This window comes from Salmo salar, chromosome 13 (genome assembly GCF_965601325.2).
Source record: "Salmo salar chromosome 13, fSalSal1, whole genome shotgun sequence".
NCBI lineage: Eukaryota > Metazoa > Chordata > Actinopteri > Salmoniformes > Salmonidae > Salmo > Salmo salar.
In genome coordinates, this window is record NC_138303.1 from 102,918,927 (window position 1) to 102,940,370 (window position 21,444).

General features: G+C 44.3%; 1 protein-coding gene across 7 annotated transcripts in view; it reads left to right on the forward strand.

The window, feature by feature from the left end:
• Window positions 1-18,400, forward strand: part of LOC106568376 (rab GTPase-activating protein 1) — a 260,939-nt gene extending 242,539 nt beyond the window's left edge. For all 7 annotated transcript variants that reach the window (XM_045692525.2, XM_045692524.2, XM_045692526.2 and 4 more), the window contains one exon: window positions 14,246-18,400. In XM_045692525.2, the coding sequence (XP_045548481.2) occupies window positions 14,246-14,368 (123 nt within the window). In that variant the 3' untranslated portion in view covers window positions 14,369-18,400. The remainder of the gene's footprint in view (window positions 1-14,245) is intronic.
• The last annotated feature ends 3,044 nt before the right edge of the window (window positions 18,401-21,444 follow it).

The window sequence follows — 21,444 nt, forward strand, 5'->3', positions numbered from 1 at the left end:
CAATGATACAGGTACTGACCCTGACCCTAACCCAGACCAATGATACAGGTACTGACCCTAACCCAGACCAGTGATACAGGTACTGACCCTGACCCTAACCCAGACCAATGATATAGGTACTGACCCTAACCCAGACCAATGATACAGGTACTGACTGACCCTAATCCAGACCAATGATACAGGTACTGATCCTAACCCAGACCAATGATACAGGTACTGAACCTGACCCTAACCTAGACCAATGATACAGGTACTGACCCTAGCCCAGACCAATGATACAGGTACTGACCCTGACCCTAACCCAGACCAATGATACAGGTACTGACCTTAACTCAGACCAATGATACAGGTACTGACCCTGACCCTAACCCAGACCAATGATATAGGTACTGACCCTAACCCAGACCAATGATACAGGTACTGACCCTGACCCTAACCCAGACCAACGATACAGGTACTGACCCTAACCCAGACCAGTGATACAGGTACTGACCCTGACCCTAACCTAGACCAATGATACAGGTACTGACCCTAACCCAGACCAATGATACAGGTACTGACCCTGACCCAGACCAATGATACAGGTACTGACCCTGACCCAGACCAATGACACAGGTACTGACCCTAACCAAGACCAATGATACAGGTACAGACCCTGACCCTAACCCAGACCAATGATATAGGTACTGACCCTAACCCAGACCAATGATACAGGTACTGACCCTGACCCTAACCCAGACCAATGATACAGGTACTGACCCTGACCCTAACCCACACCAATGATACAGGTACTGACCCTGACTCTAACCCAGACAAATTATACAGGTACTGACCCTGACCCTAACCCAGACCAATTATACAGGTACTGACCCTGACCCAGACCAATGATACAGGTACTGACCCTGACCCTAACCTAGACCAATGATACAGGTACTGACCCTAACCCAGACCAATGATACAGGTACTGACCCTAACCCAGACCAATGATATAGGTACTGACCCTAACCCAGACCAATGATACAGGTACTGACCCTGACCCTAACCCAGACCAATGATATAGGTACTGACCCTGACCCTAACCCAGACCAATGATATAGGTACTGACCCTGACCCTAACCTAGACCAATGATACAGGTACTGACCCTGACCCAGACCAATGATACAGGTACTGACCCTGACCCAGACCAATGATACAGGTACTGACCCTAACCCAGACCAATGATACAGGTACTGACCCTAACCCAGACCAATGATACAGGTACTGACCCTAACCCAGACCAATGATACAGGTACTGATCCTGACCCTAACCCAGACCAATGATACAGGTACTGACCCTGACCCTAACCCAGACCAATGATACAGGTACTGACCCTAACCCAGACCAATGATACAGGCACTGACCCTGACCCTAACCGAGACCAATGATACAGGTACTGACCCAGACCAATTATACAGGTACTGACCCTAACCCAGACCAATGATACAGGTACTGACCCTGACCCAGACCAATGATACAGGTACTGACCCTGACCCTAACCCAGACCAATGATACAGGTACTGACCCTGACCCTAACCCAGACCAATGATACAGGTACTGACCCTAACCCAGACTAATGATACAGGTACTGACCCTGACCCAGACCAATGATACAGGTACTGACCCTAATCCAGACCAATGATACAGGTACTGACCCTAATCCAGACCAATGATACAGGTACTGACCCTAATCCAGACCAATGATACAGGTACTGACCCTAACCCAGAGCAATGATACAGGTACTGACCCTGACCCTAACCCAGACCAATGATACAGGTACTGACCCTGACCCTAACCCAGACCAGTGATACAGGTACTGACCCTAACCCAGACCAATGATACAGGTACTGACCCTGACCCTAACCCAGACCAATGATACAGGTACTGACCCTAACCCAGACCAATGATACAGGTACTGACCCTGACCCTAACCCAGACCAATGATACAGGTACTGACCCTGACCCTAACCCAGACCAATGATACAGGTACTGACCCTGACCCTAACCCAGACCAATGATACAGGTACTGACCCTGACTCTAAGCCAGACCAATGATACAGGTACTGACCCTGACCCAGACCAATGATACAGGTACTGACCCTGACCCAGACCAATGATACAGGTACTGACCCTGACCCAGACCAATGATACAGGTACTGACCCTGACCCAGACCAATGATACAGGTACTGACCCTAACCCAGACCAATGATACAGGTACTGACCCTAACCCAGACCAATGATACAGGTACTGACCCTAACCCAGACCAATGATACAGGTACAGACCCTGACCCTAACCCAGACCAATGATATAGGTACTGACCCTAACCCAGACCAATGATACAGGTACTGACCCTGACCCTAACCCAGACCAATGATACAGGTACTGACCCTGACCCTAACCCACACCAATGATACAGGTACTGACCCTGACTCTAACCCAGACCAATTATACAGGTACTGACCCTGACCCAGACCAATTATACAGGTACTGACCCTGACCCAGACCAATGATACAGGTACTGACCCTAACCCAGACCAATGATACAGGTACTGACTCTAACCCAGACCAATGATACAGGTACTGACCCTGACCCAGACCAATGATACAGGTACTGACCCTGACCCTAACCCAGACCAATGATACAGGTACTGACCCTAACCCAGACCAGTGATTCAGGTACTGACCCTGACCCTAACCCAGACCAATGATATAGGTACTGACCCTAACTCAGACCAATGATACAGGTACTAACTGACCCTAATCCAGACCAATGATACAGGTACTGATCCTAACCCAGACCAATGATACAGGTACTGACTCTAACCCAGACCAATGATACAGGTACTGACCCTGACCCAGACCAATGATACAGGTACTGACCCTGACCCTAACCCAGACCAATGATACAGGTACTGACCCTAACCCAGACCAGTGATTCAGGTACTGACCCTGACCCTAACCCAGACCAATGATATAGGTACTGACCCTAACTCAGACCAATGATACAGGTACTAACTGACCCTAATCCAGACCAATGATACAGGTACTGATCCTAACCCAGACCAATGATACAGGTACTGACCCTGACCCTAACACAGACCAATGATACAGGTACTGACCCTAACCCAGACCAATGATACAGGCACTGACCCTGACCCTAACCGAGACCAATGATACAGGTACTGACCCTAACCCAGACCAATGATACAGGTACTGACCCTGACCCTAACCCAGACCAATGATACAGGTACTGACCCTAACCCAGACCAATGATACAGGTACTGACCCTGACCCTAACCCAGACCAATGATACAGGTACTGACCCTGACCCTAACCCAGACCAATGATACAGGTACTGACCCTGACCCTAACCCAGACCAATGATACAGGTACTGACCCTGACCCTAACCCAGACCAATGATACAGGTACTGACCCTAATCCAGACCAATGATACAGGTACTGACCCTAACCCTAACCCAGACCAATGATATAGGTACTGACCCTGACCCTAATCCAGACCAATGATACAGGTACTGACCCTGACCCTAACCCAGACCAATGATACAGGTACTGACCCTGACCCTGACCCAGACCAATGACACAGGTACTGACCCTAACCAAGACCAATGATACAGGTACAGACCCTGACCCTAACCCAGACCAATGATATAGGTACTGACCCTAACCCAGACCAATGATAGAGGTACTGACCCTGACCCTAACCCAGACCAATGATACAGGTACTGACCCTGACCCTAACCCACACCAATGATACAGGTACTGACCCTGACTCTAACCCAGACAAATTATACAGGTACTGACCCTGACCCTAACCCAGACCAATTATACAGGTACTGACCCTGACCCAGACCAATGATACAGGTACTGACCCTGACCCTAACCTAGACCAATGATACAGGTACTGACCCTAACCCAGACCAATGATACAGGTACTGACCCTAACCCAGACCAATGATATAGGTACTGACCCTAACCCAGACCAATGATACAGGTACTGACCCTGACCCTAACCCAGACCAATGATATAGGTACTGACCCTGACCCTAACCCAGACCAATGATATAGGTACTGACCCTGACCCTAACCTAGACCAATGATACAGGTACTGACCCTGACCCAGACCAATGATACAGGTACTGACCCTGACCCAGACCAATGATACAGGTACTGACCCTAACCCAGACCAATGATACAGGTACTGACCCTAACCCAGACCAATGATACAGGTACTGACCCTAACCCAGACCAATGATACAGGTACTGATCCTGACCCTAACCCAGACCAATGATACAGGTACTGACCCTGACCCTAACCCAGACCAATGATACAGGTACTGACCCTAACCCAGACCAATGATACAGGCACTGACCCTGACCCTAACCGAGACCAATGATACAGGTACTGACCCAGACCAATTATACAGGTACTGACCCTAACCCAGACCAATGATACAGGTACTGACCCTGACCCAGACCAATGATACAGGTACTGACCCTGACCCTAACCCAGACCAATGATACAGGTACTGACCCTGACCCTAACCCAGACCAATGATACAGGTACTGACCCTAACCCAGACTAATGATACAGGTACTGACCCTGACCCAGACCAATGATACAGGTACTGACCCTAATCCAGACCAATGATACAGGTACTGACCCTAATCCAGACCAATGATACAGGTACTGACCCTAATCCAGACCAATGATACAGGTACTGACCCTAACCCAGAGCAATGATACAGGTACTGACCCTGACCCTAACCCAGACCAATGATACAGGTACTGACCCTGACCCTAACCCAGACCAGTGATACAGGTACTGACCCTAACCCAGACCAATGATACAGGTACTGACCCTGACCCTAACCCAGACCAATGATACAGGTACTGACCCTAACCCAGACCAATGATACAGGTACTGACCCTGACCCTAACCCAGACCAATGATACAGGTACTGACCCTGACCCTAACCCAGACCAATGATACAGGTACTGACCCTGACCCTAACCCAGACCAATGATACAGGTACTGACCCTGACTCTAAGCCAGACCAATGATACAGGTACTGACCCTGACCCAGACCAATGATACAGGTACTGACCCTGACCCAGACCAATGATACAGGTACTGACCCTGACCCAGACCAATGATACAGGTACTGACCCTAACCCAGACCAATGATACAGGTACTGACCCTAACCCAGACCAATGATACAGGTACTGACCCTGACCCTAACCCAGACCAATGATACAGGTACTGACCCTGACCCTAACCCAGACCAATGATACAGGTACTGACCCTGACCCTAACCCAGCACCAATGATACAGGTACTGACCCTGACTCCTAACCCAGACCAATTATACAGGTACTGACCCTGACCCAGACCAATTATACAGGTACTGACCCTGACCCAGACCAATGATACAGGTACTGACCCTAACCCAGACCAATGATACAGGTACTGACTCTAACCCAGACCAATGATACAGGTACTGACCCTGACCCAGACCAATGATACAGGTACTGACCCTGACCCTAACCCAGACCAATGATACAGGTACTGACCCTAACCCAGACCAGTGATTCAGGTACTGACCCTGACCCTAACCCAGACCAATGATATAGGTACTGACCCTAACTCAGACCAATGATACAGGTACTAACTGACCCTAATCCAGACCAATGATACAGGTACTGATCCTAACCCAGACCAATGATACAGGTACTGACCCTGACCCTAACACAGACCAATGATACAGGTACTGACCCTAACCCAGACCAATGATACAGGCACTGACCCTGACCCTAACCGAGACCAATGATACAGGTACTGACCCTAACCCAGACCAATGATACAGGTACTGACCCTGACCCTAACCCAGACCAATGATACAGGTACTGACCCTAACCCAGACCAATGATACAGGTACTGACCCTGACCCTAACCCAGACCAATGATACAGGTACTGACCCTGACCCTAACCCAGACCAATGATACAGGTACTGACCCTAACCCAGACTAATGATACAGGTACTGACCCTGACCCAGACCAATGATACAGGTACTGACCCTAATCCAGACCAATGATACAGGTACTGACCCTAATCCAGACCAATGATACAGGTACTGACCCTAATCCAGACCAATGATACAGGTACTGACCCTAACCCAGAGCAATGATACAGGTACTGACCCTGACCCTAACCCAGACCAATGATACAGGTACTGACCCTGACCCTAACCCAGACCAGTGATACAGGTACTGACCCTAACCCAGACCAATGATACAGGTACTGACCCTGACCCTAACCCAGACCAATGATACAGGTACTGACCCTAACCCAGACCAATGATACAGGTACTGACCCTGACCCTAACCCAGACCAATGATACAGGTACTGACCCTGACCCTAACCCAGACCAATGATACAGGTACTGACCCTGACCCTAACCCAGACCAATGATACAGGTACTGACCCTGACTCTAAGCCAGACCAATGATACAGGTACTGACCCTAACCCAGACCAATGATACAGGTACTGACCCTGACCCTAACCCAGACCAATGATACAGGTACTGACCCTGACCCTAACCCAGACCAATGATACAGGTACTGACCCTGACTCTAAGCCAGACCAATGATACAGGTACTGACCCTGACCCAGACCAATGATACAGGTACTGACCCTGACCCAGACCAATGATACAGGTACTGACCCTGACCCAGACCAATGATACAGGTACTGACCCTGACCCAGACCAATGATACAGGTACTGACCCTAACCCAGACCAATGATACAGGTACTGACCCTAACCCAGACCAATGATACAGGTACTGACCCTGACCCTAACCCAGACCAATGATACAGGTACTGACCCTGACCCTAACCCAGACCAATGATACAGGTACTGACCCTGACCCTAACCCACACCAATGATACAGGTACTGACCCTGACTCTAACCCAGACCAATTATACAGGTACTGACCCTGACCCAGACCAATTATACAGGTACTGACCCTGACCCAGACCAATGATACAGGTACTGACCCTAACCCAGACCAATGATACAGGTACTGACTCTAACCCAGACCAATGATACAGGTACTGACCCTGACCCAGACCAATGATACAGGTACTGACCCTGACCCTAACCCAGACCAATGATACAGGTACTGACCCTAACCCAGACCAGTGATTCAGGTACTGACCCTGACCCTAACCCAGACCAATGATATAGGTACTGACCCTAACTCAGACCAATGATACAGGTACTAACTGACCCTAATCCAGACCAATGATACAGGTACTGATCCTAACCCAGACCAATGATACAGGTACTGACCCTGACCCTAACACAGACCAATGATACAGGTACTGACCCTAACCCAGACCAATGATACAGGCACTGACCCTGACCCTAACCGAGACCAATGATACAGGTACTGACCCTAACCCAGACCAATGATACAGGTACTGACCCTGACCCTAACCCAGACCAATGATACAGGTACTGACCCTAACCCAGACCAATGATACAGGTACTGACCCTGACCCTAACCCAGACCAATGATACAGGTACTGACCCTGACCCTAACCCAGACCAATGATACAGGTACTGACCCTGACCCTAACCCAGACCAATGATACAGGTACTGACCCTAATCCAGACCAATGATACAGGTACTGACCCTAACCCTAACCCAGACCAATGATATAGGTACTGACCCTGACCCTAATCCAGACCAATGATACAGGTACTGACCCTGACCCTAACCCAGACCAATGATACAGGTACTGACCCTGACCCTAACCTAGACCAATGATACAGGTACTGACCCTAACCCAGACCAATGATACAGGTACTGACCCTAACCCAGACCAATGATACAGGTACTGACCCTAACCCAGACCGATGATACAGGTACTGACCCTGACCCTAACCTAGACCAATGATACTGACCCTGACCCAGACCAATGATACAGGTACTGACCCTGACCCTAACCCAGACCAATGATACAGGTACTGACCCTGACCCTAACCCAGACCAATGATACAGGTACTGACCCTGACCCTAACCTAGACCAATGATACAGGTACTGACCCTAACCCAGACCAATGATACAGGTACTGACCCTGACCCAGACCAATGATACAGGTACTGACCCTAACCCAGACCAATGATACAGGTACTGACCCTAACCCAGACCAATGATACAGATACTGACCCTGACCCTAACCCAGACCAATGATACAGGTACTGACCCTGACCCTAACCTAGACCAATGATACAGGTACTGACCCTAACCAAGACCAATTATACAGGTACTGACCCTGACCCTAACCCAGACCAATGATACAGGTACTGACCCTAACCAAGACCAATTATACAGGTACTGACCCTGACCCTAACCCAGACCAATGATATAGGTACTGACCCTGACCCTAACCCAGACCAATGATACAGGTACTGACCCTGACCCTAACCCAGACCAATGATACAGGTACTGACCCTGACCCTAACCTAGACCAATGATACAGGTACTGACCCTAACCCAGACCAATGATACAGGTACTGACCCTAACCCAGACCAATGATTCAGGAACTGACCCTGACCCAGACCAATGATACAGGTACTGACCCTGACCCAGACCAATGATACAGGTACTGACCCTGACCCTAACCTACACCAATGATACAGGTACTGACCCTGACCCAGACCAATGATACAAGTACTGACCCTGACCCTAACCCAGACCAATGATACAGGTACTGACCCAGACCCAGACCAATGATACATGTACAGACCCTGACCCAAACCCAGACCAATGATACAGGTACTGACCCTGACCCTAACCCAGACCAATGATACAGGTACTGACCCTAACCCAGACCAGTGATACAGGTACTGACCCTGACCCTAACCCAGACCAATGATATAGGTACTGACCCTAACCCAGACCAATGATACAGGTACTGACTGACCCTAATCCAGACCAATGATACAGGTACTGATCCTAACCCAGACCAATGATACAGGTACTGAACCTGACCCTAACCTAGACCAATGATACAGGTACTGACCCTAGCCCAGACCAATAATACAGGTACTGACCCTGACCCTAACCCAGACCAATGATACAGGTACTGACCTTAACTCAGACCAATGATACAGGTACTGACCCTGACCCTAACCCAGACCAATGATATAGGTACTGACCCTAACCCAGACCAATGATACAGGTACTGACCCTGACCCTAACCCAGACCAACGATACAGGTACTGACCCTAACCCAGACCAGTGATACAGGTACTGACCCTGACCCTAACCTAGACCAATGATACAGGTACTGACCCTAACCCAGACCAATGATACAGGTACTGACCCTGACCCAGACCAATGATACAGGTACTGACCCTGACCCAGACCAATGACACAGGTACTGACCCTAACCAAGACCAATGATACAGGTACTGACCCTAACCCAGACCAATGATACAGGTACAGACCCTGACCCTAACCCAGACCAATGATATAGGTACTGACCCTAACCCAGACCAATGATACAGGTACTGACCCTGACCCTAACCCAGACCAATGATACAGGTACTGACCCTGACCCTAACCCACACCAATGATACAGGTACTGACCCTGACTCTAACCCAGACAAATTATACAGGTACTGACCCTGACCCTAACCCAGACCAATTATACAGGTACTGACCCTGACCCAGACCAATGATACAGGTACTGACCCTGACCCTAACCTAGACCAATGATACAGGTACTGACCCTAACCCAGACCAATGATACAGGTACTGACCCTAACCCAGACCAATGATATAGGTACTGACCCTAACCCAGACCAATGATACAGGTACTGACCCTGACCCTAACCCAGACCAATGATATAGGTACTGACCCTGACCCTAACCCAGACCAATGATATAGGTACTGACCCTGACCCTAACCTAGACCAATGATACAGGTACTGACCCTGACCCAGACCAATGATACAGGTACTGACCCTGACCCAGACCAATGATACAGGTACTGACCCTAACCCAGACCAATGATACAGGTACTGACCCTAACCCAGACCAATGATACAGGTACTGACCCTAACCCAGACCAATGATACAGGTACTGATCCTGACCCTAACCCAGACCAATGATACAGGTACTGACCCTGACCCTAACCCAGACCAATGATACAGGTACTGACCCTAACCCAGACCAATGATACAGGCACTGACCCTGACCCTAACCGAGACCAATGATACAGGTACTGACCCAGACCAATTATACAGGTACTGACCCTAACCCAGACCAATGATACAGGTACTGACCCTGACCCAGACCAATGATACAGGTACTGACCCTAACCCAGACCAATGATACAGGTACTGACCCTGACCCTAACCCAGACCAATGATACAGGTACTGACCCTAACCCAGACTAATGATACAGGTACTGACCCTGACCCAGACCAATGATACAGGTACTGACCCTAATCCAGACCAATGATACAGGTACTGACCCTAATCCAGACCAATGATACAGGTACTGACCCTAATCCAGACCAATGATACAGGTACTGACCCTAACCCAGAGCAATGATACAGGTACTGACCCTGACCCTAACCCAGACCAATGATACAGGTACTGACCCTGACCCTAACCCAGACCAGTGATACAGGTACTGACCCTAACCCAGACCAATGATACAGGTACTGACCCTAACCCAGACCAATGATACAGGTACTGACCCTAACCCAGACCAATGATACAGGTACTGACCCTAACCCAGACCAATGATACAGGTACTGACCCTGACCCTAACCCAGACCAATGATACAGGTACTGACCCTGACCCTAACCCAGACCAATGATACAGGTACTGACCCTGACCCTAACCCAGACCAATGATACAGGTACTGACCCTGACTCTAAGCCAGACCAATGATACAGGTACTGACCCTGACCCAGACCAATGATACAGGTACTGACCCTGACCCAGACCAATGATACAGGTACTGACCCTGACCCAGACCAATGATACAGGTACTGACCCTGACCCAGACCAATGATACAGGTACTGACCCTAACCCAGACCAATGATACAGGTACTGACCCTAACCCAGACCAATGATACAGGTACTGACCCTAACCCAGACCAATGATACAGGTACAGACCCTGACCCTAACCCAGACCAATGATATAGGTACTGACCCTAACCCAGACCAATGATACAGGTACTGACCCTGACCCTAACCCAGACCAATGATACAGGTACTGACCCTGACCCTGACCCAGACCAATGATACAGGTACTGACCCTGACCCTAACCCAGACCAATGATACAGGTACTGACTCTAACCCAGACCAATGATACAGGTACTGACCCTGACCCAGACCAATGATACAGGTACTGACCCTGACCCAGACCAATGATACAGGTACTGACCCTGACCCTAACCCAGACCAATGATACAGGTACTGACCCTGACCCTAACCCAGACCAATGATACAGGTACTGACCCTGACCCTAACCCAGACCAATGATACAGGTACTGACCCTGACCCTAACCCAGACCAATGATACAGGTACTGACCCAGACCAATGATACAGGTACTGACCCTGACCCTAACCCAGACCAATGATATAGGTACTGACCCTAACCCAGACCAATGATACAGGTACTGACCCTGACCCTAACCCAGACCAATGATACAGGCACTGACCCTAACCCAGACCAATGATACAGGTACTGACCCAGACCCAGACCAATTATACAGGTACTGACCCTGACCCTAACCCAGACCAATGATACAGGTACTGACCCTGACCCAGACCAATGATACAGGTACTGACCCTGACCCTAACCCAGACCAATGATACAGGTACTGACCCTGACCCAGACCAATGATACAGGTACAGACCCTGACCCTAACCCAGGCCAATGATACAGGTACTGACCCTGACCCTAACCCAGACCAATGATACAGGTATTGACCCTGACCCTAACCCAAACCAATGATACATGTACTGAACCTAACCCAGACCAATGATACAGGTACTGACTGACCCTGACCCAGACCAATGATACAGGTACTGACCCTGACCCAGACCAATGATACAGGTACTGACTGACCCAGACCAATGATACAGGTACTGACCCCTGAACCAGACCAATGATACATGTACTGAACCTAACCCAGACCAATGATACAGGTACTGACTGACCCTGACCCAGACCAATGATACAGGTACTGACCCTGACCCTAATCCAGACCAATGATACAGGTACTGACCTCTAACCCAGACCAATGATACAGGTACTGACCTCTAACCCAGACCAATGATACAGGTACTGACCTCTAACCCTAACCAATGATACAGGTACTGATCTCAAACCCTAACCCAGACCAATGATACAGGTACTGACCCTGACCCTAACCCAGACCAATGATACAGGTACTGACCCTGACCCTTACCCAGACCAATGATACAGGTACTGACCCTGACCCTAACCCAGACCAATGATACAGGTACTGACCCTGACCCTAACCTAGACCAATGATACAGGTACTGACCCTAACCCAGACCAATGATACAGGTACTGACCCAGACCAATGATACAGGTACTGACCCTGACCCTAACCCAGACCAATGATACAGGTACTGACCCTGACCCTAACCTAGACCAATGATACAGGTTCTGACCCTAACCCAGACCAATGATACAGGTACTGACCCTGACCCTAACCCAGACCAATGATATAGGTACTGACCCTAACCCAGACCAATGATACAGGTACTGACCCTGACCCTAACCCAGACCAATGATACAGGCACTGACCCTAACCCAGACCAATTATACAGGTACTGACCCTGACCCAGACCAATGATACAGGTACTGACCCTGACCCAGACCAATGATACAGGTACAGACCCTGACCCTAACCCAGGCCAATGATACAGGTACTGACCCTGACCCTAACCCAGACCAATGATACAGGTACAAACCCAGACCAATGATACAGGTACTGACCCTGACCCTAACCCAAACCAATCATACATGTACTGAACCTAACCCAGACCAATGATACAGGTACTGACTCACCCTGACCCAGACCAATGATACAGGTACTGACCCTGACCCAGACCAATGATACAGGTACTGACTGACCCTGACCCAGACCAATGATACAGGTACTGACCCCTGAACCAGACCAATGATACATGTACTGAACCTAACCCAGACCAATGATACAGGTACTGACTGACCCTGACCCAGACCAATGATACAGGTACTGACCTCTAACCCAGACCAATGATACAGGTATTGACCTCTAACCCAGACCAATGATACAGGTACTGACCTCTAACCCAGACCAATGATACAGGTACTGACCCTGACCCTAATCCAGACCAATGATACAGGTACTGACCTCTAACCCAGACCAATGATACAGGTACTGACCCTGACCCTAACCCAGACCAATGATACAGGTACTGACCTCTAACCCTAACCAATGATACAGGTACTGATCTCAAACCCTAACCCAGACCAATGATACAGGTACTGACCCTGACCCTAACCCAGACCAATGATACAGGTACTGACCCTGACCCTAACCTAGACCAATGATACAGGTACTGACCCTAACCCAGACCAATGATACAGGTACTGACCCAGACCAATGATACAGGTACTGACCCTGACCCCAACCCAGACCAATGATACAGGTACTGACCCTAATCCAGACCAATGATACAGGTACTGACCTCTAACCCAGACCAATGATACAGGTACTGACCCTGACCCTAACCCAGACCAATGATACAGGTACTGACCTCTAACCCTAACCAATGATACAGGTACTGATCTCAAACCCTGAACCAGACCAATGATACAGGCACTGACCTCTGACCTTAACCCAGACCAAAGAACTAACCTGGCTATAGCAACTGATGTCTACTGATATCACTTAATTTAAATTCAGCTACTATATCCTAACAATTCATGAATTAATTCCTGAAGGGAATTTGAGGCAATACAAGTTTTAATGAATTCTAGTCTGTCTCCTGTCCCAAAACCCCAGGCTAGCTATGCTGCCCCTTGCCTAACCTCCTTCCTGTATGTTTTCTTCCTTGCAGGACTTGGAGCACACACTGGGTCTGGCCCTGAACGAGGTCCAGGCAGCCAAGAAGACCTGGTTCAACAGAACCTTAACCTCCATCAAGACCGTGACGGGAGCACAGGGGAAGGAGACTACCTAACCTGAGACCCCCCTCCTCTCCTCCTCGACCACAGACTGTTCCCTGCTGCTCCCAAACCTCGACCCGTTCCTCTCCCAGCCTCCCCCCTCCTCCCCCTGGTCAGGGGTACCAGCCACTAACTTGACCGGAGGAAACCAAACCTCACCACGACAGGAGTTTTAAATAAGGACTGAGCTCAAAGGTACCACTGCCCCAAACTAAATGATATACTTAATTAAAAAAGAAACAGAAAAGAAAAGAGTCTTCAACGTTAGTCTTTATACTACTGATATTTAACAGGTAAGGAAGGAGTTGTAGAGAGTTACCTGAACTGTCCTCTACCCAGACATGGGAAATACAGCGCTCCATTTTACTATCCTCTCTCCAGACATGGGAAATACAACACTCCATTTTACTGTCCTCTCTCTAGACATGGGAAATACAACACTCCATTTTACTGTCCTCTCTCTAGACATGGGAAATACAACACTCCATTTTACTGTCCTCTCTCTAGACATGGGAAATACAGCACTCCATTTTACTGTCCTCTCTCTAGACATGGGAAATACAACACTCCATTTTACTGTCCTCTCTCTAGACATGGGAAATACAACACTCCATTTTACTGTCCTCTCTCTAGACATGGGAAATACAGCGCTCCATTTTACTATCCTCTCTCTAGACATGGGAAATACAGCGCTCCATTTTACTGTCCTCTCTCTAGACATGGGAAATACAACACTCCATTTTACTGTCCTCTCTCTAGACATGGGAAATACAGCGCTCCATTTTACTGTCCTCTCTCTAGACATGGGAAATACAACGCTCCATTTTACTGTCCTCTCTCCAGACATGGGAAATACAGCGCTCCGTTTTACTGTCCTCTCTCTAGACATGGGAAATTCAGCACTCCATTTTACTGTCCTCTCTCTAGACATGGGAAATACAGCGCTCCATTTTACTGTCCTCTCTCTAGACATGGGAAATACAACACTCCATTTTACTGTCCTCTCTCTAGACATGGGAAATACAGCGCTCCATTTTACTGTCCTCTCTCTAGACATGGGAAATACAACACTCCATTTTACTGTCCTCTCTCTAGACATGGGAAATACAACACTCCATTTTACTGTCCTCTCTCTAGACATGGGAAATACAACACTCCATTTTACTGTCCTCTCTCTAGACATGGGAAATACAACACTCCATTTTACTGTCCTCTCTCTAGACATGGGAAATACAACACTCCATTTTACTGTCCTCTCTCTAGACTACTTGTACCAAAAACAACTCCAACTGTAATCTAGGTACTACCAGAGCTAACTAACAGCCTCCTCCTTTTCTAATTTCTGTTCTATGATACCTTTCTTTTTCTATATATGTGTGATTAATGTACGTGTGAGTGTTAAGGGGAGTGTGAATGTTAAGGGGAGTGTGAGTGTGTGTGTGTTAGTGTGAGTGTTAAGGGAAGTGTGAGTGTTAAGGGAAGTGTGAGTGTTAAGGGAAGTGTGAGTGTTAAGGGAAGTGTGAGTGTTAAGGGAAGTGTGAGTGTTAAAGGGAGTGTGTGTTAATGTGTGTGTGTGTTAATGTGTGTGTGTTAATGTGTGTGTGTGTGTTAATGGGAGTGTGAGTGCTAATGTGTGTGTGTGAGTGTTAATGTGTGTGAGTGTTAATGTGTGTGAGTGTTAATGGGAGTGTGAGTGTGCATGAGTACGTATGTTTATGTGCATGTACAGGTAACTGCCAAAATAATGGAAGCAATTAAATGAGGGATAGAAAGTATTTTGAAAGCAGGTGCCTCCATACAGGTGTGGTTCCTGAGTTAATTAAGTAATTAACATCCCATCATGCTCAGGGTCATGTATAAAAATGCTGGGCAGGCCATTGTTTTGGCCACCATGACTATGCCCCCCATAGGATGACAAGACCCCCATCCACAGGACACGAATGGTCACTGAATGGCTTGATGAGCATGAAAATGATGTAAACCATATTCCATGGCCGTCTCAGTCACCAGATATCAACCCAATTGAACACTTATGGGAGATTCTGGAGCGGCGCCTGAGATGCCGTTTTCCATCAACAAAACACCAAATGATGGAATTTCACTTGTAGAATCTATGCCCTGGGTACATTGGAGTTGTTCTGGCTCGTGGCGCCCCAGCGCTCTATGAAGACACTTTATGTTGCCATTTCCTTTATTTTGGCAATTACCTGTATGACTGATGATGTTTCTGAGTGTGGTCTTCCTGTGAAGTTTAGCAGGATAGGAGCTGGGTGCTGTATAGTGGGCTGAGGGGGGAGTTATATGAGGAAGAGTATCTTACTGATGAAGCCTTGATTTGAAGGTTGAGGGGAACATGGTAAACATTATGTACAGGGTAACAGTAGATATATAAGCAGCAGCCTGGGGTCTGTCCGGTCGCTTGGTGTTGTAGCAGACAGAGGCAACTAGTGGTTGGTCCTGGCGCTGTCCTCACAGTGCGCTTTCTGGGCTGTCCGAACCTGGCTGGGCTCAAAGCATGGGAGCTCAGTGGCTAGAATTGCAGAGACATATGGGTGTGGCCCTCCCTTGCCTCAGACTCCACCCACAGACGTAGAACAGAACCTCCCCCCTTTGGGACTCCTCCCTCCATGGATACGTCCGAAATGGCATCCTACTGGTCTCCTATCAAAAGTATCCTACTATATAGGGACAAGGGTTCCGTCCTCCTCTCTGAGACCAGCTGTTCCTCTGGCTTCTGTACTAGAAGACCCTTCATGACCTCTGACCTCATCAGTCAAGTTTATGCCATGTTATCCTAGTCACGGACACCACTCTCCCAATATAGACATAGACAGACGCGCGTCACAGCCAGCCACCTACCGACCTACACTACTGACAGGGAGAGAAGGTCCTACTCTCTACTGACTGTGTGTGTGTGTGTGTGTGTGTGTGTGTGTGTGTGTGTGTGTGTGTGTGTGTGTGTGTGTGTGTGTGTGTGTGTGTGTGTGTGTGTGTGTGTGTGTGTGTGTGTGTGTGTGTGTGTGTGTGTGTGTGTGTGTGTGTGTGTGTGTGTGTGTGTGTGTGTGGTCGGGGTGGGGACTTTGCACCTTAACATTCATATTTATAATGTATGGTATCTTTCTAAGCTTGCTTAAAGGGAAAAATTCACTCAAAACCAATTTTTTGTATTTTTTTCACTAGTCCACTCTTGATACAGTCTCAAAATGTTTTGCATGTCAGCATTCAAGAAGCCAAGTGTCACTTGCCACATCATCATTGCGTTTTGCAGTGTATTTTTCCTTGAAGTCTGTGTTGATGTCAGTGGAAGGAAGGCCTATGTAATGTACAGGGAACAGAGGTCGTTCTGTAAGGCACTGGCTTGTACATAAGAAGCATTAGAATGATGATAATGATTACGATTTTAATTTTGTATTTCTACTGCTGTAACTGAACTAAATAATAATGTTGCCTAAAATAACAATGTATTATTGTACTGCGTTACAGATTAATGATGATCATGACCTACATACAGTACTAGTCGACAGTTTGGACACCTACTTATTCCAGGGTTTTTCTTTATTTTTACTATTTTCTACATTGTAGAATAATAGTGAAGACATCAAAACTATGAAATAACACACATGGAATCATGTAGTAACCAAAAAAGTGTTAAACAAATCAAAATGTATTTTATATTTGAGATTCTTCAAAGTAGCCACCCTTTACCTTGATGACAGCTTTGCACTCTCTTGGCATTCTCTCAACCAGCTTCACCTAGGAAGCTTTTCCAGCAGTCTTAAAGGAGTTCCCACATATTTCTAGAAAATAGTAAAAATAAAGAAAAACCCTGGAATGAGTAGGTGTGTCCAAACTTTTGACTGGTACTGTATGTTCTTTTGCTCAAAAGCTTTCCGTCGTCTTAAATGTCAGACAAACTGCTGTCTCATCCATTACATGACAAAATGTACCTTTATTCATCCAACATTTCTGAACGTGTGGACCATTGTAGTATATGTTACATTGTTGTCTTTACTTAATGCATTTTAATATAAAGCTGTGAACTCAGACCACTTTGTTGTTTGTTTCATTCTTATTCTCATCCTAATGTATGCATGGATCATACACTTTAGAGGTCAGGCTATTTTTCCTCACATCCCTGCGTGTTGCCTGTTCCATAAAGAGTTCTTATCATTCACTGAATTATAGGATCTCTTATGACCTGCTTCATTATCAATAGAAGGAATAGCAGATTCCTGTTGCTACAATAACAGTATTAATAGTAATAATAATACTAATGGTAATAATAGTAGTAATAATAATACAAATGGTAATAATAATAATAATAGTAATACCAATCTTAATAATACTAATAATATAATAATACCAATAATACCACCACTAATAATAGTCATAATAACAATAGTAACAATAACAATAATAATAATAGGCATAGTCATAAAAATATAAAGGGTCATAATAATAATAGACTTAATAATAATAATAGAAATATTAATAATAATAATAGTCATAATAGTAATAATAGAAATATTAATAATAATAAAAGGCATAATACTAATAATAGAAATATCAATAATAATAATAGTCATAATAATAATAGTAATACATATACGAATAATAATACGTCATTAATAATAATAATAATAATAGCCACAATAATAATAGTAGTAATAATAATAATAGTCATAATATTAATAATAGTCAATAATAATAGTCATAACAATAATAGTGAATCATAATAATAGGCATAATCATAATAATTGTCATAGTAATAATAATAGTCATAGTAATTATAATAGCCACAATAATAATACTACTAATCATAATAGTCATAACAATAATTGTTATAATAATAATAATAGTCATAATAATAATATTCATACTAATAATAGTCATTATTTTACATTTACATTACAGTCATTTAGCAGATGCTCTTATCCAGAGCGACTTACAGTAGTGAATGCATACATTTCATACATGGCCCCCCGTGGGAATCGAACCCCCATAATAATAGTCATAATCAGAACAATTATAGTCCTGATAATAATAATAGTCATAATAATAATAGCCTCAATAATAATACTACTACTACTACTAATAATAGTCATAATAATAATAGTCATATAGTCATAATAATAAAAGTCAATCATAATAATAGTCATAATCATAATAATTGTCATAGTAATAATAATAGTCGTCATAATAAGTCACAATAATAATAGTTATAATAGTCATAATAATAATAATAGTCATAATAGTCATAACAATAATAATAGTCACAATCATAATAATTGTCATAATAATAAGTCACAATAATAAGTTATAATAGTCATAATTATAATAGTCATAACAATAAGTCAATCATAATACTAGTCATATTAATAATAATAGTCATAATAATAGTCATAATAATAATAATAGTCAATCATAATAATAGTCATAATAATAATAATTGTCATAATAATAATAATAGTCATAGCAATTATAATAATAGCCACAATAATACTACTACTAATAATAATAGTCATAACAGTAATTGTCATAATAATAGTCATAATAATAATAATAGTCATACTAATGATAGTCATAATAATAATAGTCATAATAATAATAATACAAATAATAGTCAATCATAATTTTCATTATAATAATAGTCATAATAATAGCCATAATAATAATAGTCATAATAATAATAGTCATAATCATAACAATAGTAATAATAGCCACAATAATAATAATTCTACTAATAATAAGTCATAATAATAATTATCATAATAATAATAATAGTCATAATAATAGTCATAATCATAATAGTCATAATCATAAAAGTAGTCACTAATAATAATAAGTCATAATAATAATAGTCATAACAATTATAACCATAATAATAGCACTAATAATCGTACTAATAATAACAGTAATGATAATTATAGTAATAATTGTAATAATAATAATACTAGCAGTAATAATAGTATTAGTCATAATAGTAATAGTAGTAGCACCAGTAATAATAATAGTAATAATAGTAGCCATAATAATAATAATAACAGTATTAATAATAGTAACAATTATAATAGTAATACTAGTATTAGTCATAATAATAATAGTAGTAATAATAGTAATTGTATTAATAATAACAGTTCTAATAATAGCAATAATGTCAGTAATAATAATTATAGAAATAATAGTATTAATAATAATTATAGTAATAATAACAGTAATACGTCATAATTGTCATAGTAAAGTAATAAGTCATAATAATAATAGTCATAATCATAATGTCATAATCATTATAACAATCATAATAATAGTAGCAATAATAGTATTAATAATAACAGTAATAATAATTGTTGTAATAATAGTAATAATCATAATAAATGTAATAATAATAATAGCAGTAATAATAGTATTAGTCATAATAATAATACAAGTAATAATAATAGTAGTAATACTAGTATTAGTCATAATAGTAATACTAGCAGTAATAATAGTATCAGTCATAATATTAATAATAGTTTTAATAATAATAGTAGTAATAATAGTAATAGTATTAATAATAACAGTTCTAATAATAGCAATAATATCAGCAATAATAATTATAGAAATAATAGTATTAATACTAATTATATTAATAATAGTAATAATAATAGCAATAATAATACATGGGACTTATACTGAACAAAAATATAAATGCAACATGCAACAATTTCTAATATTTTACTGAGTTGCTGTTCATATAAGGAAATCAGTTAATTTAAATAAATTCATTAGACCCTAATCTATGGATTTCACATGACTGGACAGGGGTGCAGCCATGGGTGGGCCTTGGAGGGCATTGGCCCACCCACTGTGGAGCCAGGCCCAGCCAATCAGAATGAGTTTTTCTCTACAAAAGAGATTTATAACAGACAGAAATACTCCTCAGCACCCCCACACCCCCCTCAGACGATCCCGCAGGTGAAGAAGCCAGATGTGGAGGTCCTGGGCTGTCGTGGTTGCACGTGGTCTGAGGTTGTGACGCCGGTTGGACGTATTGCCAAATTCTCTAAAACGACTTAGGAGGCAGCTTATGGTAGAGAAATGAACATGAAAT